This window comes from Oryctolagus cuniculus, chromosome 7 (assembly GCF_051225735.1).
Source record: "Oryctolagus cuniculus isolate XC-2025 breed Fujian yellow rabbit chromosome 7, ASM5122573v1, whole genome shotgun sequence".
NCBI classification, from domain to species: Eukaryota; Metazoa; Chordata; class Mammalia; order Lagomorpha; family Leporidae; genus Oryctolagus; species Oryctolagus cuniculus.
Window position 1 is genome coordinate 94,505,096 of NC_142873.1, and position 21,303 is coordinate 94,526,398.

A 21,303-nucleotide genomic window follows, 5' to 3' on the forward strand; every position below is an offset into this window, starting at 1 on the left:
CGGGACTGGTACCTGGCACCCCAACCAGGTCTAGAACCTGGGGTGCCGGTGCCACAGGCAGAGGATTAACCTAGTGAGCCGTGGTGCCGGCCAAGCATTATGTCTTAAAACATAATGTATATATCTTAATTTTAAAATACTTTATTGCGGGGGGTGGGCGTTGCATTATTGCTCAGAGGATAAACCCACTACTTGGGACACCTGCATCCCATATGAGAGTGTTGGTTTGAGTCCCAGCTACTCTGCTTCCACTCTAGTTCCCTGTTAATGCATCTGGGAGGCAGCAGATGATGGCTCAAGTGCTGGAGTTCCTGATACCTTCATGAGAGACCAGGATCGAGCTCTTGGCTCCTGGCTTTAGTCTAGCCCAGCACCAGGTGTTGCAGCCATTTAGGAAGTGAATCAATTGGATGGAAGATCTCTCTCTCCCTCTCTTTCTTTCTCTCTCTCTGCCTTCAAAATAAATAGAACTTAAAAATAAAAATACTTTATTGTTTAAACATGAACAATTATACAGCCTTCAGCAAGTCCTAATGTTTTTGCTCATGGGAGGGTCTCTTGCCTTCACGTTCATGGCTGCTGACTGATTAGGGTGGTATTTGCTGGAGGTTGCGGTGACTGTGGCAATTTCTTGAAGCAAGGGCACAGTGAAGTTGCCACAATGACCGACTCTTCCTTTCCTGAAAGATTTCTCTGCAGTATGCAGCACAGTGTGATAGCATTATCCTACTCTTTCAAACTCTGACATTGCTTTATTAATGAAGCTTAATTAATATTCTAAGTCTTTTGTTGTTATTTCAGAAGTGTTACAGCATCTTCAAACGAGGTCAGGAAACTACTTTCTTTGCTCATTCATAAAAAAAAAAAAAACTCCTCCAGGCTCAGTTGGGCCGCCTCCTGCAGCACCAGCATCTCATATGGGCACCAGTTCATGTCCTGGCTGCTCCACTTCCAATCCAGCTCCCTGCAAACATACCTAGGAAAGCAAGGGAAGATGCCCCAAGTGCTTTGGTCTCAGCACCCATGTGGGAGACCCGTAAAAAGCTCCTGGTTCCTAGTTTCAGCCTAGCCATTGTGATCATTTGGGGAATGAAACAGCAGATGGAAGATTCTTTCTCTCTCTCTGTAACTCTACCTTTCAAATAAAGCAACACATCTTTTAAAAATAAAAATAAAAAACACCTCTCCATTAAAGTTTTGTCATGAGATTGAAGCAATTCAGTCACATCTTTAGGCTCTACTTCTAATTCTAGTAATCTTGCCATTTCTACCACATCAGCAGCTTCTTTCTCCTCTGAAGTTTTTAAAGCCCTCAAAGTCATCCAAGACAGTTGCAATCAACTTCTTCCAAATTCCTCTTAATGTTGATTTGACTTCCTTCCATGAGTCATGACTGTTCCTAACAGTCTTTAGAATGGTGAATCCTGCGGCTGGCACTGTGGCGTAGCAAATAAAGCTGCCGTCTGCAGCACTGGCATCCCGTATGAGCACCAGTTTGAGACCTGGCTGCTCCACTTCTAATCCAGCTCCTGTTTATATGCCTGGGAAAGCAGCAGAAGATAGCACAAGTCCTTGGGCCCTCACACCTGGAAGAAGCTCCTGGCTCCTGGCTTCAGAATGGCCTAGCTCCACCCATTGTGGCCATGTGAGGGGAGAACCAGCAAGTGGAGGATCTCTCTGCCTTTGCCTCTCCTTCTGTAACTCAGCCTTTCAAATAAATAAATCTTTTTTAAAAAATGGTAAATCCTTTCCAGAAGATCTCTATGTATGGCAGCTATAAAACGTACTTCTTAAATAACAAGACTTGAAAATTGAAACTACTCCTTGATCCATGCAGAATGGATGTTGTATTAGCAGGCATGAAAACGCTGTACATCTCCATCAGAGTTCCTGGGGAACCAGGCGCATTGTCAACAATGAAATAATAATCTGAAAGGAATCTTTTCTTGCTCAGCAGTAGGTCTCAACAATGGACTTGAAATATTCAGAAAACCGAGGCCGGTGCTGTGGCATAGGAGGCTCAGCCTCCGCCTGCAGCGCAGGCATCCCATATGGGCACCGGTTCATGTCCCAGCCACTCCTCTTCTGATCCAGCTCTCTGCTGACCTGGGAAAGCAGCATAGAATGGCCCAAGTGTGGGAAAACCAGAAGAAGCTCCTGGCTCCTGGCTTCAGATTGGCCCAGTTCTGGACATTTCGGTCATTTGGGGAGTGAACCAGAGGATAGAAAACCTTTCTCTCTGTCTTTCCATCTATCTGTAACTTTACCTAATAAATAATTAAATAATATTTTTAAAATATTCAGAAAACCATGTTGCTAGCAGATGTGCTATCATACAGGCTTAGTTGTTCCACTTACAGAGCACAAGTAGAGTAGATTTAGTATAAGTCTCAGTGTCCTAGGATTTGGGGAATGGTAATGACCATTGGCTTCAATTGCAAGTCACCAGCTGCATTAGCCCCTAATAAGAGAGGACTGTGAAGCCAGGTATCATTGACCTCTCCTCTCTTGCTATCAAAGTCCTAGTTAGCTTCTTCATTCAGTAAAAGGCTGTTTCTTTTCTTTTTTTTTTTTTTTTTAAGATTTATTTTATTTATTTGAAAGACAGAGTTACAAAGAGAGGTAGAGACAGAGAGAGAGGTCTTCCATCCACTGGTTCACTCCCCAGATGGCTGCAAAGGCCAGACCTGAGCAGATCCGAAGTCAGGAGCCAGGAGCTTCTTCCGGGTCTCCCATGTGGTGCAGGGGCCCAAGGATTGGGCCATCGTCTACTGCTTTCCCAGGCCATAGCAGAGAGCTGGATTGCAAAAGGAGCAGCCAGGACTAGTACCAGTGCCCATATGGGATGCTGGTGCTTTTTAGGCCAGGGCTTTAACTCACTGTGCCACAGCGCAGGCCCCAGGCTGTTTCATCTACATTGGAAGTCTGTTGATGACCTTAGCTACATCTTCTGGATACTTGCTGCAGCTTCTCTATCAATACTCGCTTCCTCAGTTTCAGCTTTCATATCATAGAGACAGCTTCTTTCCTTAAATTTCACGAACCAATCCCTGCTAGCTTCAGACTTTTCTTCTGAAGCTTCCTCTCCTCTCCCAGCTTTCATAGAATTGAACAAAGTTGAGGTTTTGCATTGAATTACCTTCAGATGAAGGAAATGTTGCAGCTGGTTTGATTTTCTGTCCAGACCACTAAAACTTTTCTATCAGCAATAGTCCATTTCATTTCCTACTAATCTGTGTGCTCACTGGAGTTGCACTTCTAATTTCTTCCAAGAAGTTTTCCCTGGCATTCCCTGCTTGGCTAAATGTTTAGCGCAAGAGGTCTAGCTTTCAGCCTTTCTTGGATTTCAACATGCCTCCTTCACAAAACTTAACCATTTTTAGCTTTCGATTGAATGTGAGAAACATGTGACCCTTTCACTTGAACATTTGAAGGCCATTGTAGGGTTACTAACTGGCCTAAGTTCAAATACTAGTGTGTCCCAGAAAACAGGGAGGCCTGAGGCAAGGGCAAGCACTGGGAACAGCCCATCCACGGCGCAATCGGGACATGAGTATTTATCCATTAAGTTTGCTGTCTCATTGGGGTAGTTTGTGGTACCCCCAAACAGCTACAAGGGTAGCATCAAAGACCACTTATGACGGAGCCCCACAGCAGATACAATAATGATGAAATGTTTGAAATTTGGGAGAATTGCCAGATGTAATAGAGACCTGAATTGAGCCCATGCTTTGGAAAAATAATGCCAGCAGGTTTGCCCTGCAGGGTTGCCACAAGCTTTCAAGTTGTAAAAACAATATTTCTTCAATATTTCTTTTTTTTTGGTAGCCAACAAATATTTATTGATATATGTAGAGAAATCATATTTATCATTGATATCATACAGATGATATAAAAGTAATTTTGAGGCTTCAAATATTTTCTGTATGCCAGACATAACACTTAATCCAAGAAACACTTTACTAGAATCTTGTTTCATTCCATTTTCTTGAGGAAGTATTTCTTCTGCAAATATTGCTTAAAAAGGTGAAGCTGAAAAGGATGAGTTAACCAAGATTTTCAGTGCTGAGATATTTAGCAAACAGAATGACATCACCCATGTGATATATGGTTACCAGTCAACATAATTAAATATTTAATCAGTTAATTTTAAAGTGTCAAGAACTCTCCTTGAAAGTTTTTTTTTGCCAAAACTATGTGTAAAATTATTAAACAATATTAACTTTATGGAAATTTTGAAAATTTTATGGTTTTTTGTAACCTTTCTCATACTTAAATTTTTTTAACTTTTATTTAATAAATATAAATTTCCAAAGTACAGCTTTTGGATTATAGCGGCTTTTTCCCCCCATAACCTCCCTCCCACCCACAACCATCCCATCTCCCACTCCTTCTCCCATCCCATTCACATCAAGATTCATTTTCAATTATCTTTATATACAGAAGATCAATTTAGTATATACTAAGTAAAGATTTCAACAGCTTGAACCCACATAGAAACACAAAGTATAAAGTTTTGCTTGAGTATTAGTTATACCATTAATTCACATAGTACAACACATTAAGGACAGCGATCCTACATGGGGAGTAAGTGCACAGTGACTCCTGTTGAAAAACAACAATATTTCTAAAGTATAATAAAGTACAATACAAACAAGGTAGGTCTGCACTGGATAAAGGAGAATGATGGAAACTAACAATCAAATCCCAAATCAGGTGCTGTATATGGGATGGTTTCTATGTTATTTCATAAATTCAGAGCTGAGTATGACGAAACTAAGAATAAATGAGAAAAGGTGAAGAAATTAGCTAAAGTGGATAACTATTCAAGAATCATTTACTGAATATCCATAATGTACAGTATAAGGTACTAAAAATATAAGATGAATAGGATAAATTGTCTGTTCGAATACAGCTCATAGTCTAGATGAAATTGAAGATAATTACCAAAAAAAACAAGGTTCATATTTTTAGTTTAAAATGCTTTACTTTGGTAACATCTGAAAGTACGTAAACACACATAAAACTAAGCTCTGTTAAACAAAATGCTCCCTGCCAGTTCAAGGCCCAGCTGCTCCACTTCCAATCCAGCTCTCTGCTACGGCCTGGGAAAGCAGCAGAAGATGGCCCAAGTTTTTGGGCCCCTGCACCCGCATGGGAAGACCCAGAAGAAGCTCCTGGCTCCAAGCTTCGGCCAGTTGGGAAGTGAGCCAGCGCATGGAAGACCTTTCTCTCTCTCGATTTCTCTCTCTCCTCTCTCTGTGCAACTCTTTCAAATAAATAAATAAATCCTTTTAAAAAATGCTCCCACTGGAGCCGGCGCCGTGGCTCAATAGGCTAATCCTCCACCTTGCGGCGCCGGCACACCGGGTTCTAGTCCCGGTTGGGGCGCCGGATTCTGTCCCGGTTGCCCCTCTTCCAGGCCAGCTCTCTGCTATGGCCAGGGAGTGCAGTGGAGGATGGCCCAGGTGCTTGGGCCCTGCACCCCATGGGAGACCAGGAAAAGCACCTGGCTCCTGGCTCCTGCCAGGATCAGCGCGGTGCGCCGGCTGCAGCGGCGGCCATTGGAGGGTGAACCAACGGCAAAGGAAGACCTTTCTCTCTCTGTCTCTCTCTCTCACTGTCCACTCTGCCTGTCAAAAAAAAAAAAAAAAAAAAAATGCTCCCACTGGAAGAAAAGCTATATGCTATAAGAGTGTGTCTTGGGCATAGCAGGTAGGGCTGCCGCCTGCAGGGCCAGCATCCATATGGGTGCCAGTTCAAGTCCCAGCTGCTCCTCTTCTGATCCAGCTCTCTGCTATGACCTGGGAGAGCAATGGAAGATCGCCCAAGGACTTGGGCCCTTGCACCCTTGTGGGAGACCCAGAAGAAGCTCCTAGCTCCTGGCTTTGGACCAGCTCAATTCCGGCTGTTGCGGCAATTTGGGAAGTGAACCAGTGGATGGAAGACCTTTCTCTCTCTCTCTCTGCTTCTCCTCTCTCTGTTTAACTCTGACTTTCAAATAAATGAATAAATCTTAAAAAAAAAAAAATCTTGCTTTTAAGGCCGGCGACGTGACTCAATAGGCTAATCCTCTGCCTGCAGCGCCGGCACCCCGGGTTCTAGTCCCGGTCGGGGTGCCAGCATCCAATATGGGCGCCAGTTCACGACCTGGCTGCTCCACTTCTGATCCAGCTCTCTGCTATGGCCTGGGATAGCAGTAGAAGATGGCCCAAGTCCTTGGGCCCCTGTACCCCCATGGGAGACCCAGAGGAAGCTCCTGGTTCCTGGCTTGCTCCTCTTCCAGTTGCTCCTCTTCCAGTCGCTCCTCTTCCAGTCCAGCTCTCTGCTGTGGCCCAGGAAGGCAGTGGAGGATGGCCTGAGTGCTTGGGCCCTGCACCTGCATGGGAGACCAGGAGAAGCACCTGGCTCCTGGCTTCGGATCGGCGCAGTGCGCCGGCCGTGGCAGCCATTTAGGGGGTGAACCAACGGAAAAGGAGGACTTTTCTCTCTTTCTCTCTGTCTCACTGTCTAACTCTGCCTGTCAAAACAAAACAAAACAAAAAAAGATTTATTTATTTGAAAGTCAGAGTTACACAGAGAGAGGAGAGGCAGAGAGAGAGAGGTCTTCCATCTGATGGTTCACTCTCCAGATGGCCGCAACGGCTGGAGCTGCGCCGATCCGAAGCCAGGAACCAGGAGCTTCCTCCAGGTCTCCCATGGGGGTGCAGGGGCCCAAGGACTTGGGCCATCTTCTACTGCTATCCCAGGCCATAGCAGAGAGCTGGATCAGAAGTGGAGCAGCCAGGTCGTGAACTGGCGCCCATATTGGATGCTGGTGCTTCAGGCCAGGGCGTTAACCCACTGTGCCACAGCACTGGCCCCTTTTAAATATGTTTTAAGAAATGTCTTTACTATCTAGCTTAATAAAAGAAAAATATTCACATATTTCAAATTCTTGTGACATGTTTTTCTGATGGAAGTCTATAAAGAAAATGTGATCCCATACAGATAAGCGGTTGAAAAAAGGAAGGATTTAATGGACCCAGTAAGGAGTACTGGGGACTCCTTGGGGCTATTTTTTGTTTTTAAGATTCATTTATGGGGCTGATGCTGTGGCATAACAGGTAAAACCACTGTTTGTAGTGCTGGCATTACCATATGGGTGCCGGTTCAAGTCCCAGCTGCTCCACTTCCGATCCAGCTCTCTGCTGTGGCCTGGGAAAGCAGTGCAAGATGGCCCAAGTCCTTGGGCCCATGTACCAATGTGGAAGACCCAGAAGAAGCTCCTGGCTCTTGACTTTGGATCAGTGCAGCTCCGTCCATTGTGGCCATCTGATGAGTGAACCAGTGGATGGAAGACCTCGCTCTCATTTCTGCCTCTGCCTCTCCTTCTCTGTCTGTCTAACTCGACTTTCAAATAAAAGAGAGAGAAGGAGAGACAGAGTGATGTTCCATCAGCTGGTTCATTCTCCAGATGGCTGCAAGTCAGGACGGGAGCTTTATTCAGTTCTCCTATATGGGAGAGAGGGGCCCAAACAATTGGGCCATCTTCTGCTTTTTCCCAGCCAACATCAGGGAGCTGGATTGGAAGTGGAGCAGCCTGGGCACCCATATGGGATGCTGACATTGCTGGCAGGGGCTTTACCTGCTACGCCAATGCTGGCTCCTCCTAGGGGTTCTGAGATCGCATTTTAAGATTTGCTGATTTGCAGGACAGAAGCCCTATTACATTATGTCACTTCTTATTTTAGAAAGGTTAAACTTACTGTATTTTAGAATCCTAAATGAAGATTGGTTGAGTAACTTAATCCCTATTACTCAGTAACCTGAATGCCAAAGGATTTCATATCTTGAATCTCACAGACTTTTTAAAAAAAGATTTATTTATTCATTTGAAAGAATTACACAGAGAGAGAAAGAGAGGCAGAGAGAGAGGTCTTCCACCCGCTGGTTCACTCCCCAATTTGCTGCAAGGGCTGGAGCTGAGCTGATCTGAAGCCAGGAGCCAGGAGCTTCCTCCGGGTCTTCCCACGTGGGTGCAGGGGCCCAAGGACTTGGGCCATCTTCCACTACTTTTCTAGGCCACAGCAGAGAGCTGGATCGGAAGTGGAGCATCTGGGACTTGAACTGATGCCCAAATGGGATGCCAGCACTGTAGGCAGTGGTTTAGCAGCTACACCACAGTGTGGGCCCTGACTTTTTTTTTTAGATTTGATTTATTTACTTGAAAGGCAGAGTTGGAGACACACACACACACACGAGAGAGAGAGAGAGAGAGAGAGAGAGAGAGAGAGAGAATCTTCCATCTGTTGATTCACTCTTTAACAACAGCCAGGGTTAGGTGTTGAGCCAGGCCAGAGCCAGGAGCTTCTTTGGGTCTCCCAAGTGAATGCAGGGGCCAAAGACCTTGAGTGATCCTCTGCTGCTTTCCCAGGCACATTAGCACGGAGCTGGATTGCAAGTAGAGGAGGCAGGACCAGAACTGGCACCCATATGGGATGTTGGCACTGCAGACTACAGCTTGGCTCCATATGGCCTTCTCTTAATCTAGTATGAAGTGGTATTTCTTCTATCTGAGCAGACAAATACAATGTCATTGACCACCTTAAAGAGGTAGCAGCAACATAACAATTTATCCCTGTTGTACACTTCCTAAGTATCAAAAATCCCAGGCTAGCTAGTTGAATTGTTATCAAGAATGAGATGAGAGAGAAGACATTGATCAAAGGATAAGAATGAACAAGAGAAGACTGGGATGATAAGAGGATTTAGTATTGCCACTCTAACAAATTAAGTATTCACGTTAAATGAAGACAAATAAGTACCCATCGCAGGTTTCAGAAGGAACACTGTAGTATAACAGTGTTATAACCTATATATGATTTATCCAAAAAGTCACATTTTTTAAAAAGTTTGACAGATTGTGTCTGATTTACCATATATTATTTTTGTTAGAAAAATCTGCTATATCCCAAACATTGTGCCTTTTAAATAAGAATGACTAAGAGACGGTACTTGAAATCAAATGGCAGAAACAGATAGGATCACAACTAATGCAAACTAGTAAGTATTATATAATACAATATAAAAGCAGGGGCAGGTGTTGGGTACATTATTTATGACTCTGACTGGGATACCCACATATTGGAGTGCTTGGGTTTGAGTCCTGGCTCTCCTCCTGATGTCAGCTTCCGGCTATTGTGAATTCTGGGATACAGCAGGTGATGTCTCAAGTACTTGGGTTACTGCCACCTACACAGGAGATCCTGGCTCCCAGCTTTGACCTGGTCCAGACTGTTTCTCTGCCTTTCAAATAAATAAATATAAATAATTTTAAGAAATAAAACCAGAACTCTTACTTTCTTTTTAAACTCTTAAAAATTTATTTTCATTTTATTTGAAAGGCAGAGAGAGAGAGATAGAAACAGAAAAAAAGACAGAAAGACCATGCATTTGCTAGTTCACTCCCCCAGATGCCTGCAACAGTTGGGGCTGAGCCAAGCCAAAGCCAGGAGTCTGGGATTCAATTTGGGTTTCTCACATGGGTGGCAGGGACCCAAATACTTGAGCCATCACCTGCAACCTCCCAGGGTGTGCACTAGCAGGAAGCTGGAATCAGAAGCAGAGCTGGGACCCAAATCCAGGTACTCCGGTATGGGATTCAGATATCCCAAGCAGCATTTTTACCACTGTGCCAAATGCCTACCCCAAGAATCTTACTTTCAGCCTGCCTTGAAATTTTATTTATTTATTTACCAGAAAAGCAAAGTGCCATAGGAAAAGAGAACTTCCATCTGCTAGTTCACTTCCCAAATGGCTACAATAGTCAGGGCTGGGCCTGGCTAAAGCCAAAAGTTAGAACTCCCTCCAGATATCCCACAAGGGTTGTGGGAACTCAAGTACTTAAGCCATCATCCACTGCCAGCTGGATTGGAAGTGGAGTATTTGGGAATCATACTGGCACTCCAGTGTGGGATGTGAGCATCCCCATCAACAGCTTAATCTGTGGAGCCACTATGCACACCCCTATTTTTTTAATGTTTATTTCTTTATATTTTATTTATCTGAAAGGCAGAGAGAGAGAGAGAGAGAGAGAGAGATCTCCCATCCATTGGTTCACTCCCCAAATGCCTGCAACGGCTGGGGATGGGCCAGACCAAAGACAGGAACCAGGAATCCCATCTGGGTCTTCGATATGGGTCAGGGACCCAAGTTCTTAAGTCACCGTCTGTTGCTTCTTGGGTGCACATTAATAGAAAGCTGGATGAAGAGCACAGGCAGGAATTGAAAGCAGAAACTCCAATATGGGATATATGCATCCCAAGCAGCAACTTCCACCTACTGTGCCACAATACCCACCTCTGGCTTCACATTCTTCTATAGTAATTTCATATATAACACTTTGCCTTCATATGACTGCATGTGATGCTTTTCAGAGTGTATGCACCACACTATGAACTCCTAAAAGGTAAACATTGCCCAGTGCCCCTGCATATCCTACTATTTCATACAATAGCAAGTACATAGTGTAAACTCAATCAATATTTGAGAGAATCAATGAATGAATGCAAAAGAGATGACAGGAAAACTATCAAATCTAAAATCAGCCCAAATAAGACTCAACATTGATATCTACAAAAGGAGAGATAATGATGTGAATGCACTAAGTAACAGAAATTAAACTGGGTACAGGTACTATGGCACAGTGAGGTTGAGATGCCTGCATCCCATATCGGAATGCTGGTTTCAGTTCCAGTTACTCTGTTTTGATCTTCTCTTATTTATTTATTTATTATTTGCATGCATTTTACAAATACAACTTTAGGAACATAGTAATTCTTCCCACCATACCTGCCCTCCCACCCACACACCTACCCTTCCTCCTCTTCCTCTGTTCCCAGTCTTGTTTTTTACTAAGATCTATTTTCATTTAACTTTATATACAGAAGATTAACTCTATTCTAGGTAAACAGTTCAACACTTTGTATAAGGAAGAAAGAGAAAAAGAAATGTTCCTCAATAGTCCAGACAAAGGCTGTTCAAAATCATTGCATCTCAAAAGTAATTTCTCTTTTTTTTAAGAAACTTAATTATCTTTAAAGAAGATTCCAAGAATGATACATATTTTGGGAGCACTTAGACATAACTATAACTTATGAGACATAAGAATGTTCTCCACTTAATAAATGAAAAAGAAGTAATTCTTTGAGAAAAGTTTTATTATTAAGTCTCATAATACAACTCTTTGAGGACAGAGGTCCTTCATTGGAAGTTAGTGTACAGTGACTCCTGTTGTTTATTTAATAATTAACACTCTTATGTATGATGTCAGCAATTACCCAAGGCTCTTGACATGAGCTACCTAGGCTATGGAAGCCTTTTGGATCCACAAACTCCGTCAGTATTTTGACAAGGTGATAGGCAAAGTGGAAGTTCTCTCCTTCTTTCAGAAGAAAGTACATCCTTCTTTGGTGGCCACTTCTTTCCACTGGGGTCTCACCCACAGAGGTCCTTCATGTAGAACAATTTTTGCCACAGTGTCTTGGTTTTCCATGCCTGAAATGCTCCCCTGGGCTTTTCAGCCAGACCAGAATGCCTTAAGGGCTGATTCTAAGGTCAGAGTACTACTTAAGGCAATTGTCATTCTATGAGTCATACTGTATGGACTGCTTCCCATGTTGGAGCAATCACTCCTTTTTAAATTCTATCTATTATTACCAAACACTCAGTACTATTTATATTTGATCTCCTTCTAATACATCTTGGGAGGTAGGAGATGATGGCTCAGGTGCTTGTGCCCTTGCTATCTATGTGGGAGACCCACATAGAGTTCCTGTCTCCTAGTTTTGGCCTGGCTCAGTCCTAGCTGTTGTGGGCATTTGGCGAGTGAAACACCAGATGGAAGCATTCTTTCTCTTTCTTTCTCACTCTGTCTTTCAAGTAGGTGAAAACAGATTAATAAACAAACTTTAAAAAAAAAAAGACAATAAAAGGAGGTAGGTTTATGCTAAACCAAATATCATGAACAACCAGAGTGCTGGGACTTTAGCAAGTTGCTTTCCTAAGCCAATGAATATGGAAATCATAGGAGCAGTCTTGGCCTCCTCACCAACTCTACCCACTCTTTCTTCTTCTTTTTTTTTTTTTTTTTAGAGTTATTTATTTTACTAGAAAGTCAGAGTTACAGAGAGGCAGAGGCAGGGGCAGAGAGAGAGAGGTGTTTTCCATCCATTGGTTTACTCCCCAAATGGCCACAATAGCTGGAGCTGGGCTGATCCAAAGCCAGGAGCCAGGAGCTTCTTCTAAGTCTCCTACATGGGTGCAGGGGCACGAGGGCTTGGATCATTTTCTACTGCTTTTTCAGGCCAGAGCAGAGAGCTAGAACAGAAGTTGAACAGCTAAGACTTAAATGGTGCCCATAAGGGAAGCCAGCTCTGCAGGCAGCAGCTTTACTCGCTATGCCACAGCACCGGCTCCTCTACCTGCTCTTTCATGGAAAGACACAAAAGATAATAGGAACACCTGGGACTCTGGCTCCAAACCAAGTGGAGTGGGGAGGCAAAAGAACAGAATTCAACTATTTACTGTCAACCTCCAGGGTTTCCTATAACTTCTCAAATGGAAAGGGAGTTCAACTATTCAAGAGAACCTAGGAGGGGCAGATATTTGGAAACGCGGTTAAGACACCACTTGGGACACCTCCATCCCATATTGGAATGCCTGAGTTTGAATCCTGTTTCTGTTTCCAATTCCAGTTTCACAACAATTTAAAGTCCAGGTTCCCAACACTAAGTCCAGCAGACTTTCCATCTTATGCTTCAGACTTGCCTGGATACTTAGATCAAGGGACCACATACCCAAATGTCTAGGTCACATAAAGTAAAGGTAATGTAAGGTAATATTATGCAATGTAAATAACAGGTAATGCAAATGAGTATGACAAGTTACAAAACAGTAAGGAATGGTGCAGACCGTGTCAAAAGGAGAGTCTATGTCCCATCTGTGGGGCAGCCACAACTTGCTTAGTTCAGGGTATCCTTGCCATGCAGAAATGTGCCCAGATCTTCCAGTTTTTCAAGAGAGGACATAAAACCACATTTTAATATAAAATGCACCAGCTCTAAACACGTCTCTAGCTAGTTTGTGGTACCTCATCTAAATGAACAGACAGCAATGAGAAATTGAAAAGTGGCAAAAAGAAGGTCCATTAAAAAAAAAAAAAAAAGGTGGGATGGGCCAGCGCTGTGGCGCAGTGGGTTAGCCCTCTGCCTGCGGCGCTGGCATCCCATATGGGCACCAGTTCTAGTCCCGGCTGCTCCTCTTCCAATCCAGCTCTCTGCTGTGGCCTGGGATAGCAGTAGGAGATGGCCCAAGTCCTTGGGCCCTTGTACCCACATGGGAGACTGAGAAGAAGCTCCTGGCTCCTGGCTTTGGATCGGCGCAGTTCTGGCTGTTGCAACCATTTGGTGAGTGAACCGGCAGACAGAAGACCTTTCTCTCTCTCTCTCCTTCTATCTGTCTGTAACTCTACCTCTCAAATAAATAAATAAAATATTTTTTTAAAAAAAGAGGGAGGCAGAGTCAAAGAGAAAGAAAGGAAGGGAAGAGGCACAGGTAGCAAAGTGGGCAGCAAATCTCATCAACCTCAAAGCCCAGCCTGGTCTGCCCCAATCTCCTCATCTTTAATCTGAGAGCGAAAAGCAAGAGATGACAAGAAGGAAAATGGAAGAGAGAGAATTATCTGTTGAGCACTTACTAGATGCAGACACTGCGTGGGATGCTTTCACATTCAATGTTTTGCTGAGATTGGGACCACGCAAGGAGAAAAACCCTGTACATGGGGAGAGTTCTAGAGTGGAATATATCAACATACTAACAGTAGGGATATCAGGTTACGAAAACTTCCACATTATTTATAACCACAAATATAATAAGATTGCATTAACTCAAAATACAAAGCATGGAACTGGCATTGTGCGTTGTGACATAGCAGGTTAAGGCACCACCTGCAACACCAATATCCTATATGAGTGCCAGTTTGAGTCCCAGCTGCTCTATTTCTAATCCAGCTCCCTGCTAAGTTGCCTGGGAAAAGCAGGGGAAGACAACCCGACAGCTGGGGCCCTGCACCCATGTGGGAGATCTGGAAGAAGCTCCTCACTTAGGGCTTTGTCCTGGCCCAGCCCTGGCCATTGTGGCCATCTAGGGAGTAAACCAGTGGATGAAAGATCTGTCTCTCCCTCTCTCTCTGTCACTCCGCCTTTCAAATAAATAAATCTTTTTTTTTTTTTAAATAGAATACAAATCACTACTAACAGTTAAGATTTCTGGGTAAAAATCTACCCAGCTTAGAGTAGAGAAAGTATACTACATTAAAACACACACACAGCCAGCGCCGCAGCTTATTTGGCTAATCCTCCGCCTGCAGCTCCTGCACACCGGGTTCTAGTCCCGGTCGGGGCGCCAGATTCTGTCCCGGTTGCCCCTCTTCCAGTACAGCTCTCTGCTGTGGCCCGGGAGTGCAGTGGAGGATGGCCCAAGTCCTTGGGCCCTGCACCCACATGGTCGCTCGCCGGCTGCAGCGGCCACTGGGGGGTGAACCAACGGTAAAGGAAGATCTCTCTCTCTCTCTCTCTCTCTCTCTCTCTCTCACAGTCCACTCTGCCTGTCAAACACACACACACACACACACAACTATGCACTGAATATTTAAATGGAAAAAGAAAATGTAACAATTTCAATAATATGTAACTATGTAATTACAAAACCAGAAGAAAGAGTGCATGCGGGCCTGTGTTATGATGCAGCAAGTAAAGCCACTGCCTGCCTCGAAGTATGGGAGTTCAAGTCCCAGCTGCTCTATTTCTGATACATCTCCCTGCTAATGTGTGGCTTACACAGTTATAAAAGAGATTCAAAGTTTTCTTTTTTGTAAAACCTTTCAGATATCTGCCCATCTGATATATATGTTTACATACTCATTGTATAATTCTCATCTTTTTATTGAAATAATACCTCTTTTTCCCCTTTAGGGTATTTCAAAGATAACAGGTTGATTTTTTTCTGCATAAATGAAGTTTGCCATTTCATGCCACTCCAGTTCTAAGTAATCTAAATTCCCAATTCATCTCTTCCCAATACACATACTTAGTTTTCAATCTGTTCACAAATGGAACTCTAACCTAGATATTCCAAGACAAATTTCAGGGGAAAAATACTGTTCAAAAACCTAGATAATGCATTCCTTTGTTGATGCTAAATATAGTCATCTCAAGATGACACACATTTTGACAATGATCAGCCTTACATGTTAAATCTTCAAAAATAGCACAGATTCCATTTAAAGGTGAGCAGGAAAAACTGATATTCACTACCATTTAAAATGGAATTAAATTTAAAACAAATCTTATATTAAAACTGCATTACATCAATAACTGTAATGAGAAAAGCCAGACCGGAAATAAGTTTGTGGTGGTTTTGACTAGGGCTCCAGTTGTTGCAGATAAAATTCAGAACTGCACATATTTTCTTCAAATTACTCCTCAAGAAAATCAGTAAAATTATAAAATATCTTCAAAAACAGGGTGCTAGTCGCTGTGAGGAAGAATCTTGACCAGCTCTCCTGAATAATCAAAGATCACTTATACTAAACGCACCTTCTCCAAAACCTCCCCTCATTTGATTAATGATGCATTTGCCCTACAAGTACCCCAAAACTCTTAAGAATTTTATAGATAATGTGTATTTTGTGTTTTCTTTAACCGGTAAGAGGTTAACCTTAGGCGAGGGAACTATGTGACCCCCTCAGTCGTATGTGACTAAGATGATATAAATACCTCGGTTCACTTAATCACACTACCCAAGACATAGTTATGTCGTGACTCGCAGGCCAATGGCCTCCTGTTAGCTGAATTCATTAACAGAATTTAGCTGATGAATGAGGTCCCATTGCTTTATTCAGGGAACGAATTCCCTTTCTTAGGGTGGCTTCCTTCCTTGCTCTACCTACCTCTTTCCCAAGGACAGACATCTTGTTAGGACAAATCCTCATGCTATTTTTACCTTGTTATCTCTCCTCTCCTCTACTCTGTCTCTCCCCTGCCCCCAGCTCTTCGTCCCCACTGTGGCCGTCAATAAACGTAAAAAGAACATCTCAAAGTCGCAGCAGTAACCAACGAACTTCTCAAGTTGGTTATTTTTCTCCCAAGTACCACTAATGCCAGGAGTTGACAGCCCCAGGAGGGCCGGCCAGGAGTCTCCCCCCGCAGCGCGCGGAGGGGCGTGCTCGCCAGGCGGCCGCGCTGGGCTAGCGCCCACTCCCAGCCGGGGCCACTCCACCTCGCTGCCCACTGCGCCACAATCGCCCACTGGGAATTTGGTTCCAGCGGCTGCGGGATACGCGGCTCACTCTGTTCCTTCCACTCCCAGCCTCCACCAGGACCCTCCGATCCGGAATGATGTCTTACAAATAACGGGCACTGCGGGCGGGTACCCAGACCCGCGGCGGAGGCACTAGGTGGGGGACCACAGGGAACTTTCCCCGGTCGGCCCCCAAAGGTACAGCCACTCCCTCCACTCCCTGCAACAGCGGACAAAACCCCCAGAGCTGAACCGACTAGGCTCAGGCGAAGCTGAAGCAGGGGCTCGGGGCAAGAAAGTCGCATCCAGAAGCCGGAGGCTGGCTAGCGAGGAGTGACGGCCAGGCAACCCCGCGCCCGCACCGCGCTAAGCCCGCAGGACGCGGCTCCGAGGGCCGGTCCCCGCGCAGCCCCGGCTGGAGGCGCCCGGCGCGCTCGGGCGCTGCGGCAGAGGCCGGCCGGGGGCCCGGGCGCCCTAGCACCTCTTTGCAGCCACCGCCCCCATCTCTGCCTAGGGACCCGACACTTCGGCGTCCGCCACCCCCATTCCGCGTTTCCCCAACCCCTCTTACCCGCCAGGAGCTGGCGACAAGCGGAGGTCCTCCGTGCGCGCAGAGAGCCAATGCGCGTCCTGCGCCTGGGTGTGGGTAGGGGTCTGCGCCGCGGCCGCTGCCACTGCTGCCCCCGCCGCTGCGAGCCCTCTGGCTGCCGCCGCCGCCGCCGTCTCCAGCAGCAAGTTTCCATAAAAGTCCTGGTGCGCAGCCCGCTCCCGCATTCCAGACGGGCCCAGCGCCGGCTGCAGCTGTTCCAAAACCCGAGGCCAGCTCCCCCACCCCCCACCCCCGCCCCAGCGCCCAGAGAGGGGTGGGGAGTCGAGGAGGACGGCAGGCCAAGGGGGCGGTGGCTGCCAACTTTCCGCCAGAACTTGCCTGTCGCCCGCCTGGGTGCCTGAGCTGACCCCCTAACCTTGCGCCGGGCCCCGCCTCCGGCAAGGCCCAGGGAAGGGAGGCTGTCTCCCCGGCGGAAAAGGAACGCCGCTGGGAGGGTCTCCAGGAGCAGGCTGGGCTGGTTCCCCTACCCGCTGGCCCTGGGACCCCCTCCTCTCGGCTACCCTAGTCCCTCCGACTTTCCAATCGAGAAGCCAAGCCGCTACGTGATTGTCTACCAAAGCCCTGACCTTTGGCCAACTTTTCCTTTATTAGCGACAGCGAGAAGCTGCAGTCCTGGAACATTTCACCTATCGCTCCGCTTTTCTTAGCTCTGGGCTTTAACTCCAAAGAGAATCGCAAATACGGAGGGAAAAAAGAAACTGATGGAGGAGGAGGAATAAATGATTCATATGTGTGTGTCATTTTGTTAATTTTTCACCTTTCCTTAATTGAAGGCGAATCATCTCTGGTCTTCCTAAAGGCAGCTGTGTCGGACCCACCAGGCAACACTAGATTCACCCCTGAAATGCTCACCCAGAGGTAGCTCCTTTCTTGGGGGAGATCGTCAATTCTTCACACACCGGGCATCCAGCCGCAGGCCCAGGACAGAAAGCGGTGACAGGTTACATTCCAGGGCCTTTTGCTGGTTCCCAGCCCCATCTCCCCCGCATTTACTCAGGGGGGAATGCTCTTTGACGATGGGTACGTTGTTCATGCCTCAATTACAGACAGGTCCTAACTCGGAAATTAAAACAGGTGTTTAATGTACTGTGGCTGATCCGGCTTGCTCCCTTGCTCCTGTAATACCCTCACCTTGGCCACCTTCAGTCCAGGGAACTATCCGTGGTCATTCTGGCCGCAGGGACTCTGTGAAGTCATTCCTGCTTCATGAAATCCTCTTGCCCCCATTCATCACCTAAATTCAACACTTCCTTTGGATCTCCACTTCAGTGCTGCTTCCCGGGAGAAGACTTCCTTCCTTACCAACCCAGTCTAAGCTCTCATTCCGGCCACTTCCTCCCTAGATTTACCAATTTATAATTATGTATTCTTGTTTTGACTGAAGGAGCCAAGTAGAAGCTTCTAGTTTTTTAAATTTTGATCCAACAGATGAAAACAAAGCTCTCCCTTCTCCCTATAAAATACTTAAACTACAGCATCCAAGGCCTACTTATTCTCCCACTAATTCATCATTCATTCAACAAACAATCAGTTCTAGATACTGAGAAAACAGAAACAACAAAACAACTAAAAATCCCTGCCATCATGAAACACACACATTCTAGTGGAAGAAGGCAGACAATCAGCAAATAAATGAATTATGGAGTCCTTAGATAGTGACATGAAATATGGATAAAGCCGGAACCCAGAAGGTGGGAATGCAGGCCACTGCCTATGTGGATCTAATTTTAGACAGAGTGGCTGGGGAAGGTCTCAGGAGAGAGAGAGAGTCCTGAAGAAAGTGAGGCAATGAGCTAAGCACATCTCTAAGGGAAGAGTGGTCCTGGCAGAGGTACCAGGGTCCAGACCAGGATCTAGGAAGAACAAGCAAGCTTGGGTGGGTGCCACCCAGCATGGTAGAGATTCAACAGGTGAGGTGTGGCAGGGAACAGACTATGTAGGACACAGCGCTGTAGCATAGCAGGTAAAGCTGCTGCCTGCAGTGCCAGCGTCCCATATGTGTTTTTTTGTTTTTTTTTTTTTTTTTTTTTTTTTTTTTTTTTTTTGACAGGCAGAGTGGACAGTGAGAGAGAGAGAGACAGAGAGAAAGGTCTTCCTTTGCCGTTGGTTCACCCTCCAATGGCCGCCGCGGCCGGCGCGCTGCGGCCGGCGCACCGCGCTGATCCGATGGCAGGAGCCAGGAGCCAGGTGCTTTTCCTGGTCTCCCATGGGGTGCAGGGCCCAAGCACCTGGGCCATCCTCCACTGCACTCCCTGGCCACAGCAGAGGGCTGGCCTGGAAGAGGGGCAACCGGGACAGAATCCGGCGCCCCGACCGGGACTAGAACCCGGTGTGCCGGCGCCGCTAGGCGGAGGATTAGCCTATTGAGCCGCGGCGCCGGCCCCATATGTGTTTGAATCCCAGCTGCTCCACTTCCGATCCAGCTCCCTGCTATGACCTGAGAAAGCAGTAGAAGATGGTCCAAATCCTTGGGCCCCCGCCCCCTTGTGGGATACCCTGAAGAGGCTTCTGGCTCCTGGCTTTGGATTGGCTTAGCTCTGGCCATTGCAGCCATTTGGGAAGTGAACCAACGGATGGAAGACCTTTCTCTCTGTCTCTGCCTCTCACTGTCTATAACTATACCTCTCAGATAAATAAATAAAATATTTAAAGAAAATTATTTAGGGGCCTGTGCTGTGACATAGCGATTAAGCCTCCGCCTGTGGCACCAGTATCCCATATGGGTGCCGGTTCAAGTCCAGGCTGCTCCACTTCTGATCCAGCTCCCTGCTAATGTGCCTGGGAAATGCAGAGATAGAGAGAGAGAGGGAGAGAGTGTCCAAGAGAGATATTCCATCTGCTGGTTCACTCCCCAAATGGCCACAGTGGTTGGAGCTGGGCCAAACTGAAGCCAGAAGCCAGAAGCTTCTTCCAGGTCTCCCACATGGGTGTAGGGGCCCAAGCACTTGGGCCATCCCCCCCTGCTTTCCCAAGTGCATCAGCAGGGAGCTGAATCAGAATTGGAGCAAAGGCACCAAGATGGAGGAATAGGGAGGGGGCTTACTACTCTATTCTAGGGGAAGATAATTAAAAAACCGTGGAGAGAGTGCAATCTCAGGGAAGAGTTAGGAAGAAAACAGCAGAGGAAACTCTACACAAATTAGAGGGACACTGTGGATCTACGTGGAGGGTGTGGATGCACACGACTCAGGACTCCAGCAGCTGAGAGCCTCAGCACCAGCTTTGGAGAGTCAGGTGAGACCAGACTGCAGCAGTCCAAGCCACTGGTGATAAAGCTGTGGGAAGAGCCCTGGCATCAGTCTGGCTTGGAGCTCTGTGGGAGATAGTAAACCTGCCAACCTAGAGGGAAAAAAAGAGGGGTACATTTCTCTCTCCCTGACCACCTGGCACCAGCATCCTATGACTAGCTCAAAGGCGGCAGGCACCTTTTTGGACATCCTTAACAGGTAAATCAGCTTGTGTCCATGCACCCAGCAACCAGCGGAGAGGAGATGCCTGAGTCTGGCTAGGAAAATTGACAGGGGACTAGGTGCTCAAAACTGCGGGAGCCTTGTATGCTGGGACTGTGAAAACACTGTGGCTATGTGAAGGTGCAAGGTGTGGCTGGGTCTTCGGGCAGTCACTGTGGCAGCTCCACATGCTCAGAGATCCCTGATTCCCTAGTGAGGGTCGTTGCTGCAAGAGCTGTGCTCACACGGAGGACTGCATGGATCCTTTGTGTGGTTCTTGTGCCTGTGTGGATGAATATTGTATAGCGCCCAGGCACTGGTCTCCTTGGAGGGGAGGAGGTGAGCATGAGACTATGCTAACAGAGCTGAACAACTTCCTCTTGATTAGAAGAGGAGGAGAGAGAGAGAGAGAGAGAGAATTTATCACACCCAATTTGGGAGTCACCTTGGACACTCCCCTCACCCTAGAGCACTGAACAGAGCTACATGACCACACCCAGCACACGCCTCAGAGAACTCACTGAAAGAGCAGACACTCCACTAATCCACAGAGGCACAGTCCAAAGAAAAAAGCCATCACACAGGGGAAAAAATAAACCAACAAGTATTTCCATAAATGCAGCAACCCAACAAACAAGAATAAGGAAGACAACATGATGCCCCCAAAGGAACACAACAACACTGCAATACTAGAATGTGAAAATGAAGAGATTGAAGAAATGCCAGAAATGGAATTCAAAAACTTGATCATAGGATTACTTAGAAATAATCAGAAGCAAATCCACGTATTAAAGAAATTTGTAAAGGACATGAAAGAAAATTTTTCTCATGAAGTTGAGATTTTTAAAGAGAAATCAAAACAAAATACTGGAAATGAAGAATTCAATAGAACAAATGAAAAAT

General features: G+C 46.0%; 1 protein-coding gene across 13 annotated transcripts in view; it reads right to left on the reverse strand.

Moving 5' to 3' along the window:
- Positions 1–17,053, reverse strand: part of NEXN (nexilin F-actin binding protein) — a 56,943-nt gene extending 39,890 nt beyond the window's left edge. For 9 of the 13 annotated variants that reach the window (XM_089300443.1, XM_070078196.2, XM_008265034.5 and 6 more), the window contains exon 1: positions 16,913–17,053. Coding sequence is in view for 4 of the 13 variants with exons in the window: in XM_070078198.2 (XP_069934299.1) it covers positions 9,124–9,125 (2 nt within the window). In the remaining 9 variants the exon portion in view is untranslated. Of the gene's footprint in view, positions 1–9,123; positions 9,289–16,912 lie in introns of all 13 variants that reach the window. The other 4 variants (XM_070078198.2, XM_089300444.1, XM_070078197.2 and 1 more) reach the window with 1 other exon arrangement.
- Between the last annotated feature and the right edge of the window lie 4,250 nt (positions 17,054–21,303).